The sequence below is a fragment of the Rhinichthys klamathensis genome, unplaced genomic scaffold, assembly GCF_029890125.1.
Source record: "Rhinichthys klamathensis goyatoka isolate OS25496 unplaced genomic scaffold, OSU_Roscu_1.1 h1tg000329l_1, whole genome shotgun sequence".
NCBI classification, from domain to species: domain Eukaryota; kingdom Metazoa; phylum Chordata; class Actinopteri; order Cypriniformes; family Leuciscidae; genus Rhinichthys; species Rhinichthys klamathensis.
This window is the reverse complement of record NW_026606844.1, coordinates 2,576,222-2,598,950: the sequence shown is the minus strand read 5'-3', so window position 1 is coordinate 2,598,950 and position 22,729 is coordinate 2,576,222. Positions and strand designations below refer to the sequence as shown.

Sequence of the window (22,729 nt, the reverse complement as noted above, 5' to 3'; positions counted from 1 at the left end):
TGAAAATCTGATCACAAATTACTAAATTTTTTCATTTAAATATTTAAATATTATAATAATTTACATATTACTTTCGTATCGTCACACAGGAAACTTTCACTCGTGCTGTTGGAAATTGTCAACTCTCATTACAAATGAATGACTTTAGAGCACCGCAAATCATGGTCAATGTGAACGGCCATAAAGAAATCATACTTACATTGGTGATAATTTTGTGCAGGGAGTTGACCAGGACGAAATGGAAGGTAGGAGGAGAAGTCGAGGCCAGACATACCTAGTAAAGAAATGAATTTATCAAAAAAATATCTCTGTGAAAATATTACAACATAGATGTGGCAATGATTTTACAACAAACCATAGAGAAAATCATGCACCTTGAGTTTAGCTGTTACCGAACTCAGTACTTTTAATGGCACTGACCGAATGTCAGTACTACCGAGTACCGATTCACATTAAATCAATCGGTGCCAAATTTCGGTACCTGAGAACGCATCTGGACGCGAGAGTAAGACTATTTAAATACAAATCCTACATGTTCTGCGTGTCTGTGTGAATGAGTGGCGCGCACACACACACTGAAGCACGCGTGACGCTCGCTATGTTTTTCAGCCTCTGCAGTCTCTCTATATGAGAACAGAATGCATTTCAAGAGCCGCTCTCACAGTCACAGAAGTTCATCAGCATTAGTTTCATTTAAGAAAAACTATCGTTATATCAACACACGGAAACTCAAAGGTTTTCACCACAACCCGTCAAAATAAAAGTTCGGTTTAACTTGATATATTAGGGTTGTACAGTAGAATTTAGATATCTCAGTCAATTTAATAATAATAAATTATTATCAAAAATTAATTAAGGAATAATCACACTTTTTCTTCTGTTGTAATTTTACCGGTAATAGTATAAAGCTCAGTTCTGCCGCATGTTGTTTGACAAAAAAAAGTTTAATTTCATATAAAAGATCAATTAAATTAATGTTTTATGTCTTCATTTGATTACTAGAAAATTCACAACACAGAATTTGTCGAAAACAAAACGTTTCATAGAAATGAAATTTTTTATGACTAAAATGGTTGTTTTAATTAATATTCAATCATCACAGACAATGGCAGAAAGCGACCAAGGCAGCTCTGGCATAATGTTAAAAACACTTCTACAAACACTTCTACACTGACTTAGTTTCTTTACAGTTATTGAGGTAAACATGCCTAAATTACCGAAAAAAGGTACCGGTACCTGAAATCTGAACGGTACCCACCCCTATTTCCATGGCCATTTTGGGATTTCGCATAAAAAATATGCTGGATGGAAACACCAGGATGCACAAATTATAAGTCATTTATGATATAGGAAAAAAAGAGCCACAGTGGCTTCCCCAATTGCAGCAACTTCTATTTTTATTTTAGATATTTTGCACCAATTGTGTTCTCTTGAACACCCGGGACAGAAATGCTGGTTTATCCGCAAATGTTTTATGCGATCTTCCAATTTTGTGCATAAGTTAAATTCACAACTTTGAATGGAAACATAGCTATAGAAATTTGACATTTTCAGCTTAATAATTTTTAGGTTTGTACTGTTAAAATAAATGTTGATTAACTCAATACGGTGTGATAGTAATAATATTAAATCTTGGATTAGTGATTGTCATTTATTTGCTATAATTACCTTGAAATATGCTGGATGCTATAACATTCAGTAACTGAGCTTACCTTAAAATGCTGGTTGTTACGAGGATTGACACGATAACATGACACAAAGCAGTCGATCATCAACTCCACATCGGCGCTCTGGCAGCCCGCACCCCTCGAAAACGGTTTAGTGGGGTTAAAAAGAAGACCCTGAGAGAAAAGAGAGAGCAAAGTTACACACAACAAGCAATACAGAAATGAACATTTAATTTCCTTCAGACTTTAATTGCTCTGTACTTCACTGAGAAAGTGGTCCTTCTCACCTTAAGGTCCATGACGATGGACTGAACTAGGAGAAAGATTACAGAATTGTCCTCCCAGTTGATGTAGGTGCAGGCTTTACAAAGTTTGACACATGCAACGGCCGCACTCTCGGTCAACTGTCTGCTGCCGCTGTGTTGTCCCAGAGCCTTCCGTAGACTTTCAACAAATGACTTCTGTTGAAGACAACAAAACAGCTAGATTTGTCTGCAAAGCATTTGTATACACAAAATATTTGCCTGTCATTGGTTACATTGCTCAACTGCTACATAAAAGACTTTGGGAACAAAAGGAGTAAACTCAAATGATAAAACACTGAGTAGGAATAGCAGTCTGTGTAATTCACTGTGTAAACTCTGACCTTGTTAGCTTTCTCCTCCCCCCCTACTTCTTTGGTGATGCTCTGAGTGATCTCTGGACAGAGGATGAGGAGGATGATCTGTAACGGCCACACAGCAGCCTTTCTCTTTGCGCTCTCTGCAAAACTGTCTACCAGGTCGAACAGTCTTTCTGCACAGTCTGCATACACAGAAACGGACAGTTTAACCTCTGTCACAACCAGTGTTGGGAAAGTTCATTTTCTACATGAACTAGTTCAAAGTTCAGTTCACAAATTTTAAAATGAACTAGTTCAGTTCATAGTTCATACTTCAAAAAATGAACTAGTTCATAGTTCTTTTTTCCATATGTTGATGCTGCAAGCTTCTTCTTTTTTAAAATTATTGCCACAGCCCATATACAACCACAGACAGCAATTATTTTATGGACGGGCAAAGTTTGCACAGAAATGTAAGATTTTTCCCATCCTCACCGACCTTGTCATACAACTCGTTTAAATAATCATACGACGCCTCCTCGCTCGCTGCTTTGTCGAATACATGCTGCTTTTTGTCTTGATGACGCATGCGACGGCCGTGGTGCAACACTGGTGGCTGGCGTTGCCAGATTGGGTGTTTTTTTCGCTACATATTAAGGCCTGTTTACGTGTGTTTTAGCCGGGTTTTCGCCTGGAAGGCTCTATAGAAATCTGGCACCCTATTGAACACAGTTAAACTGAGAGAGCGTGCGTTCACAGACACCAGAATGAACGCGTTCACAGTAACGTTCATCAGGCAGTAATTCAGTACGTTCAGTTCACGTTCGCCCAAAATATGAACGAGTTCATGAACTATCGTTCATTGAACGCGTTCAGGCACAACACTGGTCACAACTAAACATGGACTTCCTCAAACAATCTAGTAAAGAAGTCAGTTAGGATATGAATTATTGTGCCACTCACCGGCCATGTCAGCCTGGGGTCTCTGATAAAGCATAGTGAACTCATCAGGATAGTGTTCAACCCAGTTCCAGAAGGCCTGACACAAACATATCAGATATGTTTACTATTATTACCTTGCATATGATGAGAATTATCAAAGAAAATAATATATAGTGTTTTAATCTATTGTACTGTTAACAAAAGCACATACCTTTTCCAAACTGCTGATTACTGAAAGCTGGGCTGGCTTTTTCAAAGATTTGAATTTAAGTACTGTTTCTAAAGGGAATATAGAGGTTAGAATATAGAGGTTAAGGGAATATAGAAGTTATCAAGCAATACAAGACTATATATTTATTTAAATCACTGCCTTTGTGGTGATTCTAATTTTAACTATGCCGCCCTAAATTACCCATAAAATTAGTCATCAATAATACATTATCAGAATACTGAGGCAGAACAAAATATAGCATGCTTTACCTTGTAGCAGTCTCTTTAACTTGGAGCAGTCTACATTGATGTACTGGATAAGCTCAATGTCATGGACATCCACTGTGTCCTCTGTACAAACTGTAAGCTCCTGCAACCTATGTGAAGACATTGGTACATTAACGTTAATAATTTATAATGACTTTAACTGGTCAATTTGTAGCTAACTATGCAAAACCCAGCCCAACATTCATACAAATCACAAAGACTTATATTGGACTTATAATAGGCTTACAATGTTTACAATAAGAACGTTTTATTAGTCATTATGCAGGTATTTTTGGGGCTGATTCACACATTGAAAGCGGTACTAGAACAAAGCCCTGTGGATCCCCCAGTGTGTTAGAGAGGTACCTGGTGGAGATACGACTGAAGACAGCATTGAAGTTGTTGCAGCTGAGAGAAAAGAGCACGGCAGAGGCGGAGCTGCGCAGCTGAGCGGCGTGCTGCTGGCCCTCACGGTACGAGTGCAGGAAGTGACAGATTTCAGGCAGCAACTGTTTTACCAACATGGCCTCATCCAGCCTCAGGCAGTCCTTGGGTTGCTGATGATGCACACAAACACACAGTATACCGTTTTATTTATATTCTCTATTTTACTGTGTGCATCTACTGTGTTTTAAATGCTAATTCTTATTGTGTACATTATTTTACTGCTGTGGTGTCTGTTGTTTTTGTAAAACACAAACAAGCATAAAAATAGGTCCATAGGTGGCTATAATTTGTCAAAATGATAAGAATGACTTATAAAAGTAGTAAGCAAGCTGAAAACCGGACTAAAACTACAGCGAGTTGAAAGCACTTCAGGATCAGCAGCAAGCAGGAAAGGGGGAAGAGAACAGAAATGAAATCCAATAAAGCACCCAACACATTAATGGATCAATGTACTGCACGGATTCTGGGTCAAGCTGAACACCCTAAATGTGTGACAATAATGGCAGAGGGGAAGTTCTGCACTTTCAGGGCAAAAAAAATCATGTCTGCCAATGAAAAAAAACTGTATAGTTGTCTTGAAGGTTCTTAAATTTTAGTAAAATAATTGAATCCTGAACAGCAGTAAACTGTATTTTCTCAAAGTATACATCCCCATCTCAATGACAAAAGGAATTTTGTAAAAACAAAACCAAACGCACAGGACAGAGAACAGCTGTGCAGCATCTGGTTAAGTGAAAATTCATAATCTATACAGGAAAGTCCAGACGATCTCAAGACAAGGAAACACCTGCAAATGTAATAATCTCCTGACAGGGCCGGGTTCAGAGCTCTCTGTCTGGGAGTAAAAGATTTAATTGTTTTACCAGAACTCTGTTTCTAAGACTAAAAGTTCATGAACAATCAAAAAACATTTCTGGACAGTTCCAGTCTTTTGAGACCAAAACAACATTTCTGTCCCTATAATGTCCACATAAAATCATCTAAATACATGTTACAGCCGTTTTACACTACAGTTTGGAAATTTGGGGTTGGTAAGATTCTAAAAATGTTTTTGAAAAAAAGTCTCTTATGCGATGGTCTACATTTATTTAATCTAAAATACAGCAAAATAGCAACAATGAAATATTATAACAATTTAAAATAGCTGTTTTCTATTTTAATATATTTAAAAATGTAATTTATTGCTGTGAGAAATCTTTCAGAAACGATTATCCTTCAGAAATCATTCTAATATGCTGATTTCTTATTATTATAAATGTTGAAAACAGTTGTTTTTGAGAAAACCAGGATACTTTTTTTCAGGATTGTTTGATGAATACAAAATTCAAGAGAACATTTTTTGTAACATTATATATGTTGTCACTTTTGATCAATTTAATGTGTCCTTGATAAATAAAAGTATTTTAAAAATTCTTACTGAGGCCAAACAACTGTTCTAGTGTATCTAGCTTTGATTATACCATGGCATGGTTGAAAACTTTATTCTGGCTAGCTGACAGGTGAGATTCCAAGATGTTGATTCATTTTCTATAACCATGCGGCAATGAAGCAGTTCCTGTTTCACCACATTCAGTTTGTTTCTTAGAGCTATACAGATATAGTAAAAGAAAAAGACAGATATTGGTCAAGAAAAAAAACGATAAAAAGGATGATATACACATTTTTTTTTGTAATCAAAGTTTCTTTTTTTACCGAAAATTAATTTCAATATCTATAAAAATCTATTACAAAATCTATGGAAGTCTTTTAGGTGATACAGGTCAGGGCGTGGACAAGCAATAATAGAACAATTTTGATTGTAAATCAATTTTGTTTGCGTTCAGAAATAAAGTTGAAACCAAAGGGTGGGCCAATGCTGTTATAAGGCAGGACATAGGATTGACAAAACAAGCGAAAGGTCGGACAAAGTTCCATCTGGAATAGGATGAGCTACTCACCCCTGCCAGACACTTCTCCAGTGTGTCCAGGATAATCAGCTGGGAGAGGTAGAGGTTTTTTTCGGCAGCTTCGCCGAAGATCCGCTATGAATGAGAAACAGAGAAATGTGATATAGCTCTGTTCCAAAATCTAGAGAGCTACCTCTCTGCGTACATAGGCAGCATCCAAGCCCAGATGAAACCTTGCAAGTGACTGAATTATAATGCTCTACATAAACAGCAACTTTTACGGAAGATGGTGATCTCAGTAGAGTTTGAAGCATAGACAGTAAAAGAAATGGACACAGCGACCCCATAGACTTCAACGGAGAAAAGTGAAGTCAATTAGAAGCACTCACTTCCTGATGGCCGAGCGCACTGCGCAGGCTCAAACTGAGCTTGATGAAGTAGATGTGACGTGAGCAACCTGTATGTCTTCTAGTAGCGGCCGGTGCCAAGAGGAATCTGAATCATTCCCTTCCGAATCTTGCAGAGCCGGAGAGCGCGAGTAGGAGCTGTCCATGAGCTAGCAGCGCGGGCAACTTTATGACTCTCTATGGGCTTCTCCCTTGACTTTATGCCTCCACGTCCCCCCGATTGTGCGCGAGCTTCTCCTCCTGTCTATACTAATTTCTCTACTGTGCGACAGAGAGTCACGTGTTATGACGCAATCGTTAGCCTATTTTTACAAAAACTGCTTCTGCGGGGCCATAACATAAGATACAAAGTAATGGAGCCTTTTATGCATTGTCGTGTTTCTTTAGAAATAAACAATAGACAAATGGAGTCTTTAAACGCCTCAGATGTAAAGTTATTCGCTGTCAAAGTGACGCCAAAATGAATGGGAGTCAACGGAATGCTAACAGCAGGTGAAGGCTTGCTAGCCAATGGCGGCCCCCCCGGGGAGACTTTAGTTTCCGGCTGGTGGATTACCCTCTTGGTTTGAAGTTAGCATCTTGCTAAGCTAACAGTGTGAAATTCTAATACGCATTAAAACAACACAAAAATATTACATAAAATGGTTAATTTAACTTATTTTCAGTACTGAATGAAATAATAATATTATATTTAACATTTATCTTGCTTTATCTGCCATCTTGGATTTATTTTTGCAATGCCAAGGAGGCAGTACACTTTTAACAGAGGCCCTGTTTACACTTGGTTTTAAGATGCGTTTTGGTCGACCGGATCACAAGTAGACGGGCAGACACATACACATTTACACCTGGTGTTTTAATCCGTCTCTTTTGTCCACTTTCAACCACTTCTGTCCTGATTTCTTCAAAGGGGAGGGTCTATGGGCTGGTAAATGTGTTTTCAAAATAAGCTTGAGCAATTTACATATGAACACGCCCAGAGATAACGGAAAAACACTGAGAGCATCAGCTTTCTGCTCTGACAGCCGCACAACCACCCCGAACGTGGTTAGTGTGTGTTAGAAATCAGGAATGGTGAAAGAACATAATTCGTACTTGATACGTTTTTCATCTTCAAACCAAACTTGGGTATTCAGCAAACAAAGAAAAAGAAGGGATACTTCACCTCTGGAAAGATGAATGTGTATTTAAAATGGGTCATTTATGTAGAATAAATGTGAAATTATTTTTGAATTTGGAGCTTTCTAGACTGAGAAAAGCCAGAAAATGTACTTATATGGATGAAAGACAACTCCCAGATTGCACTTGCTTCGCTGCCCTAGGAGGCCACGCCTACCTGTAACGGAGCGCAGTAGTTAAACAACAAGTCTAGGCTACTAGTGAGTCTCCGTGATGAGTCTGCCCGGGATTTCGAGATCGCCCAAAATGTCCGGGATTCGGCTTTTGCGTTCTACAGTCGCCATTCATTATGTTTACTGTGGCGAGCAGGACGAGGCCGAGGGCGTGATTACTGATGAGAGACACCTGTGAGACGCTCCGGTCTCGTATCTCTCACAGAGGAGCGGGAATTTTCTTAGCAATGTTAAAACGCACATCAACCGATCACTTGTTTAGCGTTCATGTAAACACTACATTCAGATTCACCAATCGGAATGAATTCAGTTAGATTGAAACAAAAGGTGTGCATGTAAACAATGAATGGCGACTGCAGAAAGCAAAAGCTGAATCCCGGACATTTTTCTACGATCTCGACGGCCGGACATGTCCGGGAAAAAGAGGATGAATGGTAACCCCTACTACTCAGCTTTCTCCTACTAAGTTACTCAGCTTTCTCCACAGAACAAGAGCCTGCTAGCTTAGCTTCCAAAAAAGATGGCTGACACAATGTGTACATTCTGTGAGTGAGATCCCACCCTCTATGGGCAGGTTGAGAACATGCGGGACAGCCCCTACTACTGGCTGTAGTCCTTAGCCTCTGGCCAAAAAATCCTCCGATGACGCAAAATGGCGATTTTGCGTCATTGAGTGACGGAGGCTGAGTGCTGGAGATGATATGGGAGAGGTCTGTGCACCTTTACCGATCAGAGTGCGCACTGACACGGAGTAAAGCCTTGTTTATACTCGACGCGTCCGCACGAGTGCGAAGGTGTGCGCGGCAAAAATGACGCGTTTGGTGCGCAAGACCGGCAAGACCCCATTTCGCTTGGCTGTGTGCACGGCTTTTTTTGTAACAGCGTCCGAGGATGACCGACTTCAAGCCGAATCTGCCCGAGCATGTACGTCTCACTCTCACCGCACCGGCACGCAGTTTGCAAAGTTTTCGCAAAGTTTTTTTGGTTAAGGTTTTGTTTACTGTGTGTGATTTATTTAATGGAAAGCACATTCACTTCCATATGTCATCTCCTTCATCGCTCTGATTGGTTTTAGGTCTATCCAATTGCGCCCAGAGGCATTTGAGCTACGTCTGTTGGTGATGCCCCTTTGGAAATGATTTGTCTATGAAGCTTTGCCAGACCATAACTCAGTTACAACTGAGAATGGTCTGGTTTTAACCAGGCTAGACTAGAATATGAGTATGACGAAGTCAGGCAATCAGTAATCAGTAGAAAAAAATTTAAAAATACAATAATCAAATGTAAAATAATAATATAAAATGTGTTCTGTTGCAAGCTCACATACTTGATCTCATGTTTTCTCATGGTTTATTGTTGAGCTGTCAAGTTGTCATGTTGAAATAATCAGTTCTATGCCCTTGACACATTTTTATTTATTTTATTTTATTATTTATTTATTTAGCTCGTGTATGGGTGTCCCTTATTTTGCCTCATTGAAGGTGGCAACCCTAATCGTGTATCGTATTGTGAGTAGGGTTGGGTATCGTTTTTTCTTTCTTTCTTTTTTTTTCGATACCGGTGCCAAATCGATACTTTTAAAACGGTACTGGTGCCTAAACGGTGTCTGAACCGATACTTAAAAAAAAAAGAAAAAAGAGAGCGTCAAAACGATGGTAAATGACATTAAAGAACGGCCTTTTTATTGGAAAAAAAAAAATGAGGCACCGAAATCTGCGTTTTGATTCGGTCTGGTTCCATACCGGCTACTTGGGTACCGGTTCTATATCGGTTCCCCGGTTTCAGTACCCAACCCTAATTGTGAGGTACCCTGTGATTCCCACCCCTAGTGGACTTACCATGTTGTTCACATTTTTAAGGATGTTGGTCAGGCCGTTGATGACGAGGGCAAATTTGTACTTGGAGATGTTGATCAAACATTCTTTGTTGTGCTCTGTGCTCACTTTGGTGTGGGTGCTCTGCTGTCCTGTTTTAATAGGGAGCTGTGAACGAGAGACAGACAGAAAAAGAAAGTGATTAAAACCAACAAACTTTCAAAAGCATCCAAAAAATGCTATCATAGCGCCTTGACTAACGGGTCAACTGCTTATAGGTTTTTCAATGTGTGATGCTGATATCTAGACCAGAGAGCAGGGCAGTAGGAAATGCTGATAATAGATTAGCACAGTCTTTAAAAGAATCATCTTATGCTCACAAAGACTGCATTGATGTGCTCAAAAATCTATTAAAACAGTAATATTATTACAATTCAAAATAATTACAAATTTGAAAATGTAATTTATTTATTCATTACTTTAGTGTCACAGGATTCTTCTGAAATCATTATAATATGCTGATTTGGTGCTCAAGAAACATTTATTATTATCTATGCTGCTTAATACTTTTGTGGAAACTATAATACATTTTTCAGGATACTTTAAAGAATAGAAAGTTCAAAATCATTTATTTGAAATAGAATTTTTTTTTAACATGATAACGGATTTAGTCACTTTATCAATTTAATGTGCCCTTGCCTAATAAAAGCATTGATTTTTTTTTTTTTTTTTAAATCATATTTTTAAAAATCTACTGATACAAATGACTATCTATTAAAGTTACTGAAAAAAACAATCAAAAGCACAAATATAGGATAACCATTGTATTTACAGTCTTATCAAAGGATGCTAAGATGATAGAGGGCCCATGGGTCTGGTGAGCAGGTGTGAATGTTGGGTTCCTGTGGCCCAGGCTTTCAAAGGCTCTGTTATGGCTTTATTGAGAGCACTGGGTGGAGAACAGCTTGTAACATGTGGGATGCACAGACTGCAGAGCAAGAGGTCGCACAGTCTTAAATTTGACACACCCACCCCTGAGAGAACATCCAAGCCCTTAAAAGCACCAACCCACCCATCCTGAGTCTAAATTCTCAAACTTTAGGTGTTAAAACAAAGAGCCTCCAGCTCTCCAGACTTCCGTCCTGTGCCGCACACCTGCGGGCCAGCACATCTGCTCTTGTTCTCTCCAACACACACAAGCAGTTAAAGTCTGAGCAGTGGGAGTGTTGAAAGCACACATGGTCTGGCTCTCTTAATGAAGCGTATGTGGAGTGAGGGGGTGGGGGCCTCTCCCCCCTCTAAGCGTTCCCTGATGAGGAATTGGTCTTCACTGTTTCCGAGCACTATGGCTCTTCTCTGGATCAAAAGAACTTTGACTGCGCTAGAAGTTATACAGCTTGCGAACAACTTACAAACGCCAACTAACTGCTCTGATATATTGATCTGTGGTGTTTTCTTGGCAAAACAAGATCGAACCAGGTTTGCAACATGTCCCAGCCCTGTCCTGCCCTCTTCTCACCATCATTTCAAATCTTTCCTGTACTTTGTATCCAATGATGAGATGAAAAGGAAAGAAAAAGTTCCCATTAAAAATCCATTAAAACAACTCCACACAATTTTTGAGCACAAAAAAGTATTCTCGACGTTTCATAAAATTAAGGTTGAACCACCGTAGTCACATGAACAATTTTAACCATTCTTCACTACCTTTCTGAGCCTTGAAAGTGGCAATTATGTTGCAGTCTATGGAGGGGGTCAGAAAGCTCTCGGATTTAATAAAAAATATCTTCATTTGTGTTCTGAAGGTGAATGAAGGTCCTACGGGTTTCAAACGTTTGGAACATCATGAGGGTGAGTAATTAATGACAGAATTTATTTTTTGAGTGAACTAACCCCTTAAGCAGCACTAACTGTTTTCAACATTGATAATAATGAGAAATGTTTCGTGAGCATCCAATTAGCATATTAGAATGATATCTGAAGGGTCATGTGACACTGAAAACTGGAGTAATGATGCTGAAAATTCAACTTTGCATCAAAGGAATAAATTACATTTTAAAATATATTCAAATAAAAAAATATATATTTTAATCATATTTCATAATATTACTGTTTTACTATATTTTTGATAAAATACATGAAGCCTGGGTGAGCAAATAAGACTTTTTCCAAAAATTGTCTTTCTAAACCCAAACAGCAATCAAATAAATTCATCACCAACAAACCACAGCAAACACACAGTGAATATTCTATATAATCACACAATAAAGCCCAAGAGCACACCACCAACGGTGCCAACTTAACTAGTACACATTTAGCAGACTAGCCGGGAATAGTCTGTCTTCTTACGATATGGGCGATATGTAAAAAATATTTTATCGATAATCGCCTTAAAAAATATCGCGATATCCGATTATATCGTCTACCCAAGCCCCGCCCCCTATGCGCCCCGCTGGAGACAACACATACGGAATACACGTTAACACAAGTCATGTTGAGTTTGGCTGCACTTTATCTAATGATAGCCTGCGATTTAGTTGGTTTCATTTAATGATTGAAACGTTAAAGGTTTTACTTTGGTTAGTTTGAGCTTAAACGAGCATAAAACATTAGCTTTGCTTGTTGCTAATAATTTCCTCACTGTTCTTATTGCATCTGTGTTTGAAACGAATTTCGTTTCGCGAGGAGAAATGTTAATTAGGCCTACAACTGAACAGAACAGAACACAATTTGGTGATTGTAAGAATGGTGAATGCATGTTGATGTTATAGCTAGGTGTCTTGTCTTGTCTATTTGTTTTTCATAAGGTCCGATTTTCTCCTTTTTTTGGCGGTATCACCTGATTTAATAATAAGTTTAATTTCCTATGTGTAGCGCTGTTTTTAAACTTGTATTTTCAAACTATAATATATTTGTTATTTGTCTAAAATTAGGAATTAAAAACGAATTGTCGTTCTGAATGAGCAAACACGTTTTGTTTTTTCCTCCTTTTTGGTTTTAGTTCCAAGTTCACCTTAAGCCGTTTAAGAAATAAAAATGACTGCTTTATTTATTTAGAAACAGAAGTCATTAAATTATATTTGGGGATTTTTTTTGTTTGTTTTGTTTATTTATTCATTTATTTAATCTAGAGCAAAGTAGGCCGAACGCGTGCATGAGATAGCCTAGCTATTCAAACGCAATTTCTTCATCCGTTTGCAATATAACGACATTTTGATTTTGATTTTAATTACAATGGTCACGTTTGTGCTTTTTGATTAGGCCTATTTATTATGTGCAACATTTAAATTAATATTCAGAAACGGGTAAAGTTAGCCTACTTCTACCATTTGTTTTTCTGATGAACTTTTATCAGCCTGCAAACCAAAATAAAATAGGCCTAGGCTACTTGATTATATGAAGAAAAATGTTTATAACAAAATTACAAAAGTAAGGACAAATGATGTTTGACAGGGAACGCATCTCAAGGTCGCACAGACTCATGTTGCAGTTGGAGCAGTCAGCGCCGAACAACAGGCAAATAAAATATTAAGCTAATTAAAGTTACAAAAGTTCAGTGAGTGATTTTCTTTTTCTTTTGTTCTTTGATTCTTTGATTTTGTTCTTTGGTGGCAGCGAGTATAGGCTGTCAGTGGACTGATTCAATGGACATAGGCCTACTGTTTTACTTTCTCAACCGTTAAGACAAAACCGGCTGTGTTTACGGGGATATTTGAACTTGAAAAGAGGTGTGCACCTAATGAAGTCTTTCCACGGTTGAAACAATAATTCTTCTGATGTTTATTCATGTTTATTTGATGCTATAAATTAACTAGAAGTATAATTGTGAGATATAATTCTGTGTATTTGTCCGTGCACTATGTGAGAGGCGGCTCTTTGCGCTGTTTGCGTGAGTGCGCAGCTCAGAAAACAGCGCGCATGCAGACTAGGGGTGTAACGATACACGTATTCGTATTGAACCGTTCGGTACGAGGCTTTCGGTTCGGTTTTCGGTACGCATTTTTGAACCGAACGGTTCGTTGGACCATTTTTCCTGCCGACCAAAATTTCGTTATTTCAAATGAAGGCGCGTCACGCGTGGCAAGCGCGCTCATAATGTGCGTGACCACAACATTGCCCAACATCAAATGGCAAATGTAATGTAAACGGAACGAAACCACTCGTTATTGTGTGGTTGAAGGACCGTTTATCAGTTTGGACAAATACAGCGCGAGCCGATCTTAATCATCAGCACTGTTACTACACAGCCAAATCCAGTAAAGAAAGCATTTGAATTCGCCACTGAAGTAATAACATCGCTGCAAGATCTAGTGAGAAACATTCGCATTTCTCCGTTATTAACGGATCAAACAGCGCTGACGTGGAAACCAGGAAGAAACATTGTGCCATGAATGAACTATCCAGTGTCCACAGATCAGCAACATTCACCATGGGTTTACTGTAGTAACACTACTAACTGTAACCATGGAAGTTTGGCAGGAATAGTAGGCTATAATGCTTTCAAGTAACATCACGTCGGTTTTATTTTGACATTATGAATACAATTGCTGCCCTCAAATGTTAATCTGAACTAAAATAAACCTTTGTTTATAACTACTACAATATTACATTTAATTTTGTCCAAGGAGCTGTTTTGTTTTATAAGCTCCTAAGAAAAGTCAAGTATAGCTCCATCATTGCTCAAAGTTAAAAAATATCATACTTTATGATGTTAGTTTTAATAAAAATATAATTAAAAAGATTAAATCAAGGAAATTTCTCTGGCATTTCTTTCTTTTTGCTGTATCGGAAACGTACCGAATCGTACCGAACCGAACCGTGACACAAGTGTATCGTATACCGAACCGTGAATTTTGTGAACCGTTACACCCCTAATGCAGACGTGTTCTCTTTCGTCTTGCGCTTTAAGAATGCTATCAAGAATCGATTTTCTAATCTTAATCCTACTAACTAGCCTATAAAAAAATATTTCATTCATGTTATTGCATGATGTGAATAAATATGTTTAACTAGGCTATAGGCTATGTGAAATATAAGCCTATGTCATTTTTTGATATTGACGATTATCGTCTAGAAACAGACTGTTTAATCGACATCGCGATACTTGCGAGACATCGTCGATATACGATAATATCGTCATATCGCCCAGCCCTACAGCCCACTTAGCATCACCTACAAATGTGTCAAAGTAGTCCAAGCTAGATTAAACCTTTTTCAAATCTGATATTTCAACAAATCGTAGCTGTTAATCTGCTTTAGGTAAGCAGGCCTATATTTGTGGTGCAAGGCAGCAAGGAACTATTGGTTGCACTGTTTAAGTGGTGTGACAATTGCAATGGCCAGCGTGACAGGCGGCATGTCAGAAAAACTCTGAGAAACCCTGATGTTCCCTCCTCCTTTCCAGCCCACTACTGTGTGGCCCTAAGAGAAAAGCGCGTGGCTGGAAATGAAAGTCTCAAGACCGGAGAAGAACCCAGCGCACACACTGTCTGTACACGCATAAAATACACGCACTCTTCACAGCACGCATAGCCCAGCCCTATTGACATCCATTTTAATGCAGGATGCCAATGGACAGTGAGCACTTTGTTTCCCAGGAATGGTTTAAAATTACAGAAAAGTCAGGGACCAATCGCTTCCCTTATGTGCACTTTGGCAGAGCAGGACGTGCTCATGTGTGCTATGGAGAGTGGACAGTATATGAACAGAAAAGACACAAAGACAATTAAAAATATTATCAGATAAATCGACTTTGATTATTTAAGATTACAGTTTAATGAAACTTTCATGGGCCACTATTCAAGAAAAATATGACTTTTCACCCAGTCACATCAGTTGGAAGGGTCTTCTTGGCTAATCTTTTCAAAACTTCAGGAAAATTTGCACCTATGTTTTATCATTTAGTCTTTTTCCTGGATATTGCTACAATATGACCAAATCTACTCGAATGTTAAAAGGATAGTTCACCCAAATGTAGAAATATTCTCATCATTTATCACCCTCATGTCGTTCCAAACCTGTATGACTTACTTTCTTCTGTGAAACACAAACAAAAGAACACATTCTTAAGAACCTCACTGACTTTCATTCAAGTCATACAGGTTTGGAACAACATGAAGGTTAGGTGAGTACATGATGATAAATCTTTATACCTTTAAAGTCCCCATGAAATCAAAACTGATTTTTTTGGGGATTTTAGTATGAATATGTTAGCCTTACTGTTATCTACACTCACCTAAAGGATTATTAGGAACTAGGGGTGTAACGGTACATGTATTCGTATTGAACCGTTTCGGTACGAGGCTTCCGGTTCGGTACGCATACAAACCGAACGATTCCTTGGACCATTTTTCCTGGCGACAAAATCCGTGCTGGCGCGACCACCACAACGTTGCGCAACATCAAATGGCAAACGTAATGAAAGCGGAACGAAACTGCTGAGATCTGGGGTCTCATTTATAAAACTGTGCGTAGGATCCTTACTAAAAGTGTACGTGCGTCCGAAAGCCAAAAATGGCATACGCAAACAAATATTCTGACTTATAAAACCGTGCGTACGCCAGAACCTGCGCAGAATTCACTTTATAAATCCCAGTCAGTGGAAGAATGTGCGCACATGCGTCTCCTCCCCGAAATAACCATATATGGAGCTTATAACACCTAGTTTTACTATGCATATCCTCATCTGCATATCATTTGCATATGATTATTCATCCACGTGATAACATGTTTAACGGTACAAGACGTTTGGAAAATATGAAATACGGATGTGCCGTCACATTAGTTACATTAATAAAAAATAATTTAGTAGCCTATATCCTTGCCTTGTTTTTGAATAAATAAATCAAATAGTGTAAAATACATTTCAGAGAAAGTTTTTCTCAATCTTTTCCACTGGCCAAAGAGTATTTTTAATTGATTTATATTTTTAATGGAAACAGATAGACCTTGTAGTGCATTATTTGCACAAAACTATTTTCTCAGAGAATCTGCTATTATCATGATAAGCAATTATCTCTGTAGTTAAAACATTAAAACACAGCATGCCAGAGGAAAAGAGTTTGAAAGCATTGCATCCACAACAAATATTTCTATTTATTGAATATAAATTTTTTTTTGTAACTTCTCAGTAATGATTTCATGTAATTTAAGTGTCTAACTCCATTAATCAGAATGGCATATTTCATATATATGTTTATATCAGAAGTAAAACATAGTTTTATTTATTTAAACTGTTATTGTGAACATATTTCACAGAACACTGTATTTATGATTATAATGAAGATTTACAGTTTTAGATAAGCTGATTCAGTTTCACTAAAGAACAAAGGGGTGGATATTTAACAAAGGGATGGACATTTAAAAAGGGATGGATGTTTGCTTCATGTGATAGGCTTGGTGAGAGGAATTATATTTGTATTATCTTTCTGTATACTGTATGTATAATTTTCTTTAGATTTCGGTCTAAAAGTGACCAAAAAGACATTTAGCTCCAGCTCACCATCGGTGTCGCCAAACTGCTCCGTCTCCAAAACGTGCGTACGCACGGCTCAAAGTTTGCTTAAAGGTGCGCACATTCTCCCGTCAAGTTTGTTTTTTATAGATCACAACCTTTGCGTGGAAACTGGCGTACGTACGTTTCAGGCCCCACTGAGCCCACTGCATACACACGCTTTATAAATGAGACCCCAGGTGACTGTGGGGGCCATTTTAGTAAAGTGAACTCATTGTCATGTTCAAGAAACCAATTTGAAATGATTCGAGATTTGTGACATGGTGCATTATCCTGCTGGAAGTAGCCATCAGAGGATGGGTACATGGTGGCCATAAAGGGATGGACATGGTCAGAAACAATGCTCAGGTAGGCCGTGGCATTTAAACAATGCCCAATTGGCACTAAGGGGCCTAAAGTGTGCCAAGAAAACATCCCCCACACCATTACACCACCACCACCAGCCTGCACAGTGGTAACCAGGCATGATGGATCCATGTTCTCATTCTGTTTACGCTAAATTCTGACTCTACCATCTGAATGTTTCAATCAACAGAAATCGAGACTCATCAGACCAGGCAACATTTTTCCAGTCTTCAACTGTCCAATTTTGGTGAGCTCTTGCAAATTGTAGCCTCTTTTTCCTATTTGTAGTGGAGATGAGTGGTACCCGGTGGGGTCTTCTGCGGTTGTAGCCCATCAGCCTCAAGGTTGTGCGTGTTGTGGCTTCACAAATGCTTTGCTGCATACCTCGGTTGTAACGAGTGGTTATTTCAGTCAAAGTTGCTCTTCTATAAGCTTGAATCAGTCGGCCCATTCTCCTCTGACCTCTAGCATCAACAAGGCATTTTCGCCCACAGGACTGCCGCATACTGGATGTTTTTCCCTTTCCACACCATTCTTTGTAAACCCTAGAAATGGTTGTGCCTGAAAATCCCAGTAACTGAGCAGATTGTGAAATACTCAGACCGCCCCGTCTGGCACCAACAACCATGCCACGCTCAAAATTGCTTAAATCATCTTTCTTTCCCATTCTGACATTCAGTTTGGAGTTCAGGAGATTGTCTTGACCAGGACCACACCCCTAAATGCATTGAAGCAACTGCCATGTGATTGGTTGATTAGATAATTCCATTAATGAGAAATTGAACAGGTGTTCCTAATAATCCTTTAGGTGAGTGTATAAGCTAGAGTGTTCAAAAATAATGACAAAATTCACATTTAGAAGATAGAAGCATTCAAAACTTAGTCTCTCATTTCTGCCAATATGAGACCAGAGACCTGATAGCAGAGTGGATCTTAAGGCTGATTTATACTTCTGCGTCGAACCTACACCGGAGCCTCTACGCTATAGGCTACGCGTTGGTTTTCATTTATACTTCTGCGTCATTGTCCGCGTTGACGCGCAATTATACATGCAGAGGGAGCACGTGAAACCCAAAGGAGCGGTTCTAGCAGACCAATCACAGCGCTTGCGTCCGTGTAGAAATGACGCGTTGTTACATTTTTGGAGAGGTGCACGTCAGGGTACGCCGAAGGGTACGCACGCTACACACAGCCTACGACGTAGCCATGGCGTAAGTTCGACGCAGAAGTATAAATTGGGCTTTATGCGCGAGTCGGCGCATACCAGAAAATGTATCGGATCCATTTGAATTCTGCACAGAATGCTGTATTTTAAAGTGATATGGGTGAAATTAGGAGGAGAGACGGTTAGAGGTAAGGAGGAAACTGCGGCTTTACTGAACTCAGTGGCTTCTGGACGAGCGGTGATATAAATTAAACGCTATTGGCTATTTTAAAAAAGAGGAGGAGACGTTTGATATGTCCCATCCTGTCTGCCTGTTTCTGTGGAAATTACGCCAACACATTGAATAATGCTGCGTGTTTCAAAGCACTTTTGTGGGCCTTTACATATTTTATGACAAAAACAAATGAACAGAAACTACATCACATCAAAATTCTCTCTTAAATTAAATTATCATCCAAGAGAAAAAATATATCCAAACAAGTGTCATCTTCATTCAGGTAAAAGCTTTTCAAAATCTAAATAGAACACAATGCCTCATCAACCTCTCATTCCTGACTCAGAGCTTTCCCCAGAGAGAGGACAGATTCGTTTTCCATGACCATGCAATGGCATCTGTGAGGTCATTGTTTCAAGGTGCTCTTTGCATTCATACAGCTGCTGACAAGGCAATAACCACCACTGAGAACTTGCCTTATTGCAAGCAAGAAAAAGCCACACATCACTGATGATCAGCTTAAACAATCGATCCTTGTGTTATCTGGTGGTTTCCATTCAGCAATCCTGCAATTTATAATCTGCTTGTAATTGCAATTGTGTTGAGCAGCTGTCATTCAAATCATGAGAACATACAGAGGAGCGCATTACGCTTCCACCAAACAAGTGCCTTAAGCTCTCTAATTTAAAATGAACTACAGCGGCTTAGCGATAAAACAGGCTAAACTCCTTTTTACACTTTCATTAAACTGTTATGATCCCCTAATCTGCAGCATGAGAAGCCAAACCCAGTGAAAAGCCTCTAAACTTGAGAATAACAAGAGCACCCTTGAGGGAAAAAAAGTACACTTTAGTGTAATTTCAAAAATAAAAATAATATACTTTAAATTATACTTACGTGCAAAGTGAATGCAATGTTTTTGGACAATAAAATGCATGTTATTTGCATTTAATTAAATACATGTTATTGGCATTTGATTAGAAATGACTTATATTGTCTTTGAAATACAAACAAGAATTTTTGATAAACTAAAATTTTACGTTATATCTATCGAAACTTGTATGTCATGTCGATGACTCATGCATTTAAATACATTTGTATTACACATTTGTAATGATGACGTTGCAATTTAGTATATTTAAAATATATTTACTTTAAATGTATAATTGAATAACACTACAGTTAAAATGGAGTACTTTACATGTATTTTAGTATGTTGGTCAACACATCAAACTATGAAACTAAGTGTACTTTAAAGCGTGACAAAAGATTATTAAAACTATGATTTCAAATGTACTTTAATTTTAGCCTACATGATTAGATGTGCACTCTAAGTGTGTTAAGAAGTGAAATCATGTGTCAAGTGAATCATGTCATTAATATCATATTGTCTTCAACTAATAATAAAAAATTTACATTTAAGATTTGAAGTATACACTACACGTGAACATTTACTACAACTAAGCACACTTTTTCAGGAACAAAGCAATAGCTATGAGCAAAGTCAGAGGAATGCATGCACATCAAAACACTAAAAGAAGCTTAAAATTACCAGCTATTTAGTATAGACATTTAATAAAGGCGTTTTTAGTTTTCATTCTCGTAATTGTCCCAATAGTAGAAAAACATATTTTGTCTAGAAGACTGATCTGACTGGAGCCTTCAACTCATGCCAGTAGTGTGCATCATTATAAAAGCCTTTATTTTTCAAAACTGCTGTTCATTTCATTAGTTGTCAAACTTTTTTTATTAGCAAAAAAAAAAAAAGTGCACCTTTAAGGTTCTATGTAGCAGAATCCACAGACAGACAGACAATCATATTAAATCCATGATATATTACTTATGCTCAAGTACTTGTCAAAAACCCTGTGCTGTCATTGCCACTTCAGGCTGATACAATGCGTTATTCTGCATTCAACACCGTGTTAAAGTTTCTGACAACTTTCAAAAACAAAACCATTGTTAAATGACATGATTATTTTGTTCAAGTTTGATTTAAACGTGTTTGTGTGAAGAACAGGACTGTGGGTTCCTGTAAGGCTGCTCTATGCAATCTCATCTCTCTGTATGTCAACAAGCACGGAGGGAGTCTGATTCCTTTTGTTTATATTTAGCCAGTGCGCGCGAGCGACTCAGCTGAACATTCATCAAATCAATCACGACCCTACTACCCAATATTTGGCTTTTGCTGCCAAATGCAACACATCAGGCCTGAATCAAGACATTCACGTATTGTATTTGGCCAGTGCAAGCCCAAACCCTCCAACCTTACATCTTCAACACAAACAACGCGTATGCATAGGCACCAAGCATTTCATCGTTTGCATGCTCTCTGTTTGGCCTCGAAATGTCAAATCCCCCAGCAATGTTTTCTTTACCTGTTCGTCGAATCTATTAATGATGGCCTGGACCCATTCCACGGGCTTGTGCGCCGCCATGCTCAGGCGGATGCGCGCGCCGCTATGTCTCCTATCAGTCACTTTTGCGATCCCGATTCCTGCTCCCGATTCGCCCTGGGTGCACCAAATACCCCCTAAACCGCTCCGCAAAATAATCAAGGAGGAGAATAGAGGTGGAGGGAGGAGGGGGGTTTGGTTTAGTTTTTCACTTCAAGCATACTCCACCACGCCGCCATGACACACCACCGGAAGTTTGAATCCTCCTCTCTCTCCCTGGTTTCAGTCTGGGTGGCTGCGCATGCGCAGAAATGCTACTGAGTAACTGGACCATTACAAGAGGAATGGGCATGTGGTGATGTGGTTTTACTCGTGATCTATCTATCTATCTATCTATCTATCTATCTATCTATCTATCTATCTATCTATCTATCTATCTATCTATCTATCTATCTATCTATCTATCTATCTATCTATCTATCTATCTATCTATCTATCTATCTGTCTATCTATCTTTGTCTGTCTATCTATCTATCATTGTCTGTCTATCTATCTGTCTGTCTGTCTATCTGTCTATCTATCTATCTGTCTGTCTATCTATCATCTGTCTGTCTGCCTGTCTATCTATCTATATATCTTCTGTCTGTCTGTCTGTCTATCTATATATCTATCGTCTATCTTTCTATCTATCTATCTATCTATCTATCTATCTATCTATCTATCTATCTATCTATCTATCTATCTATCTATCTATCTATCTATCTAACTATCGTCTGTCTATCTATCTATCATTGTCTGTCTGTCTATACGTCTATCTATCTGTCTGTCTGTCTGTCTGTCTGTCTGTGTGTCCATCTATCTGTCAGTCTGTCTGTCTGTCCATCTACCTGTCTGTCTTTCTGTCTGTCTGTCTATCTATCTATCTATCTTCTGTCTGTCTGTCTGTCTGTCTGTCTGTCTGTCTGTCTGTCTGTCTGTCTACCTATCTATCCATCATCTGTCTGTCTTTCTATTTATCTATCTATCTTTATCTATCATCTGTCTGTCTGTGTCTATCTATCTATCCTCTGTCTATCTATCTATCTATCTATCTATCTATCTATCCTCTGTCTATCTATCTATCTATCTATCTATCTATCTATCTATCATTGTCTGTCTGTCTACGTCTATCTATCTGTCTGTCTGTCCATCTATCTGTCTGTCTGTCTATCTATCTATCTTCTGTCTCTCTGTCTGTCTGTCTACCTATCTATCCATCATCTGTCTGTCTTTCTATCTATCTATCTATCTCTATCTATCTTCTGTCTGTCTGTGTCTATCTATCTATCCTCTGTCTATCTATCTATCTATCTATTGTCTGTCTATCTATCTATCTACCTATCCATCATCTGTCTGTCTTTCTATCTATATATCTATATATCAATTCAATTCCAAAATTCAGTCTGTCTGTTTGTTTGTCTGTCTGTCTGTCTGTCTGTCTGTCTGTCTGTCTGTCTATCTATC

The 22,729-nt window shown here is 38.5% G+C and overlaps 1 protein-coding gene across 1 annotated transcript in view; it reads right to left on the bottom strand.

The window, feature by feature from the left end:
* The window catches only part of nf1a (neurofibromin 1a), an 89,435-nt gene extending 67,943 nt beyond the window's left edge, over positions 1–21,492 (bottom strand). The window contains exons 1-11 of the mRNA XM_056272008.1: positions 21,209–21,492; positions 9,618–9,761; positions 6,072–6,155; positions 4,054–4,244; positions 3,691–3,797; positions 3,422–3,489; positions 3,232–3,307; positions 2,314–2,471; positions 1,955–2,128; positions 1,713–1,841; positions 200–274 (exon numbers count right to left, since the gene is read on the bottom strand). Coding sequence (XP_056127983.1) covers positions 200–274; positions 1,713–1,841; positions 1,955–2,128; positions 2,314–2,471; positions 3,232–3,307; positions 3,422–3,489; positions 3,691–3,797; positions 4,054–4,244; positions 6,072–6,155; positions 9,618–9,761; positions 21,209–21,268 — 1,266 coding nt within the window. The 5' untranslated portion in view covers positions 21,269–21,492. The remainder of the gene's footprint in view (positions 1–199; positions 275–1,712; positions 1,842–1,954; positions 2,129–2,313; positions 2,472–3,231; positions 3,308–3,421; positions 3,490–3,690; positions 3,798–4,053; positions 4,245–6,071; positions 6,156–9,617; positions 9,762–21,208) is intronic.
* Positions 21,493–22,729: the final 1,237 nt, after the last annotated feature.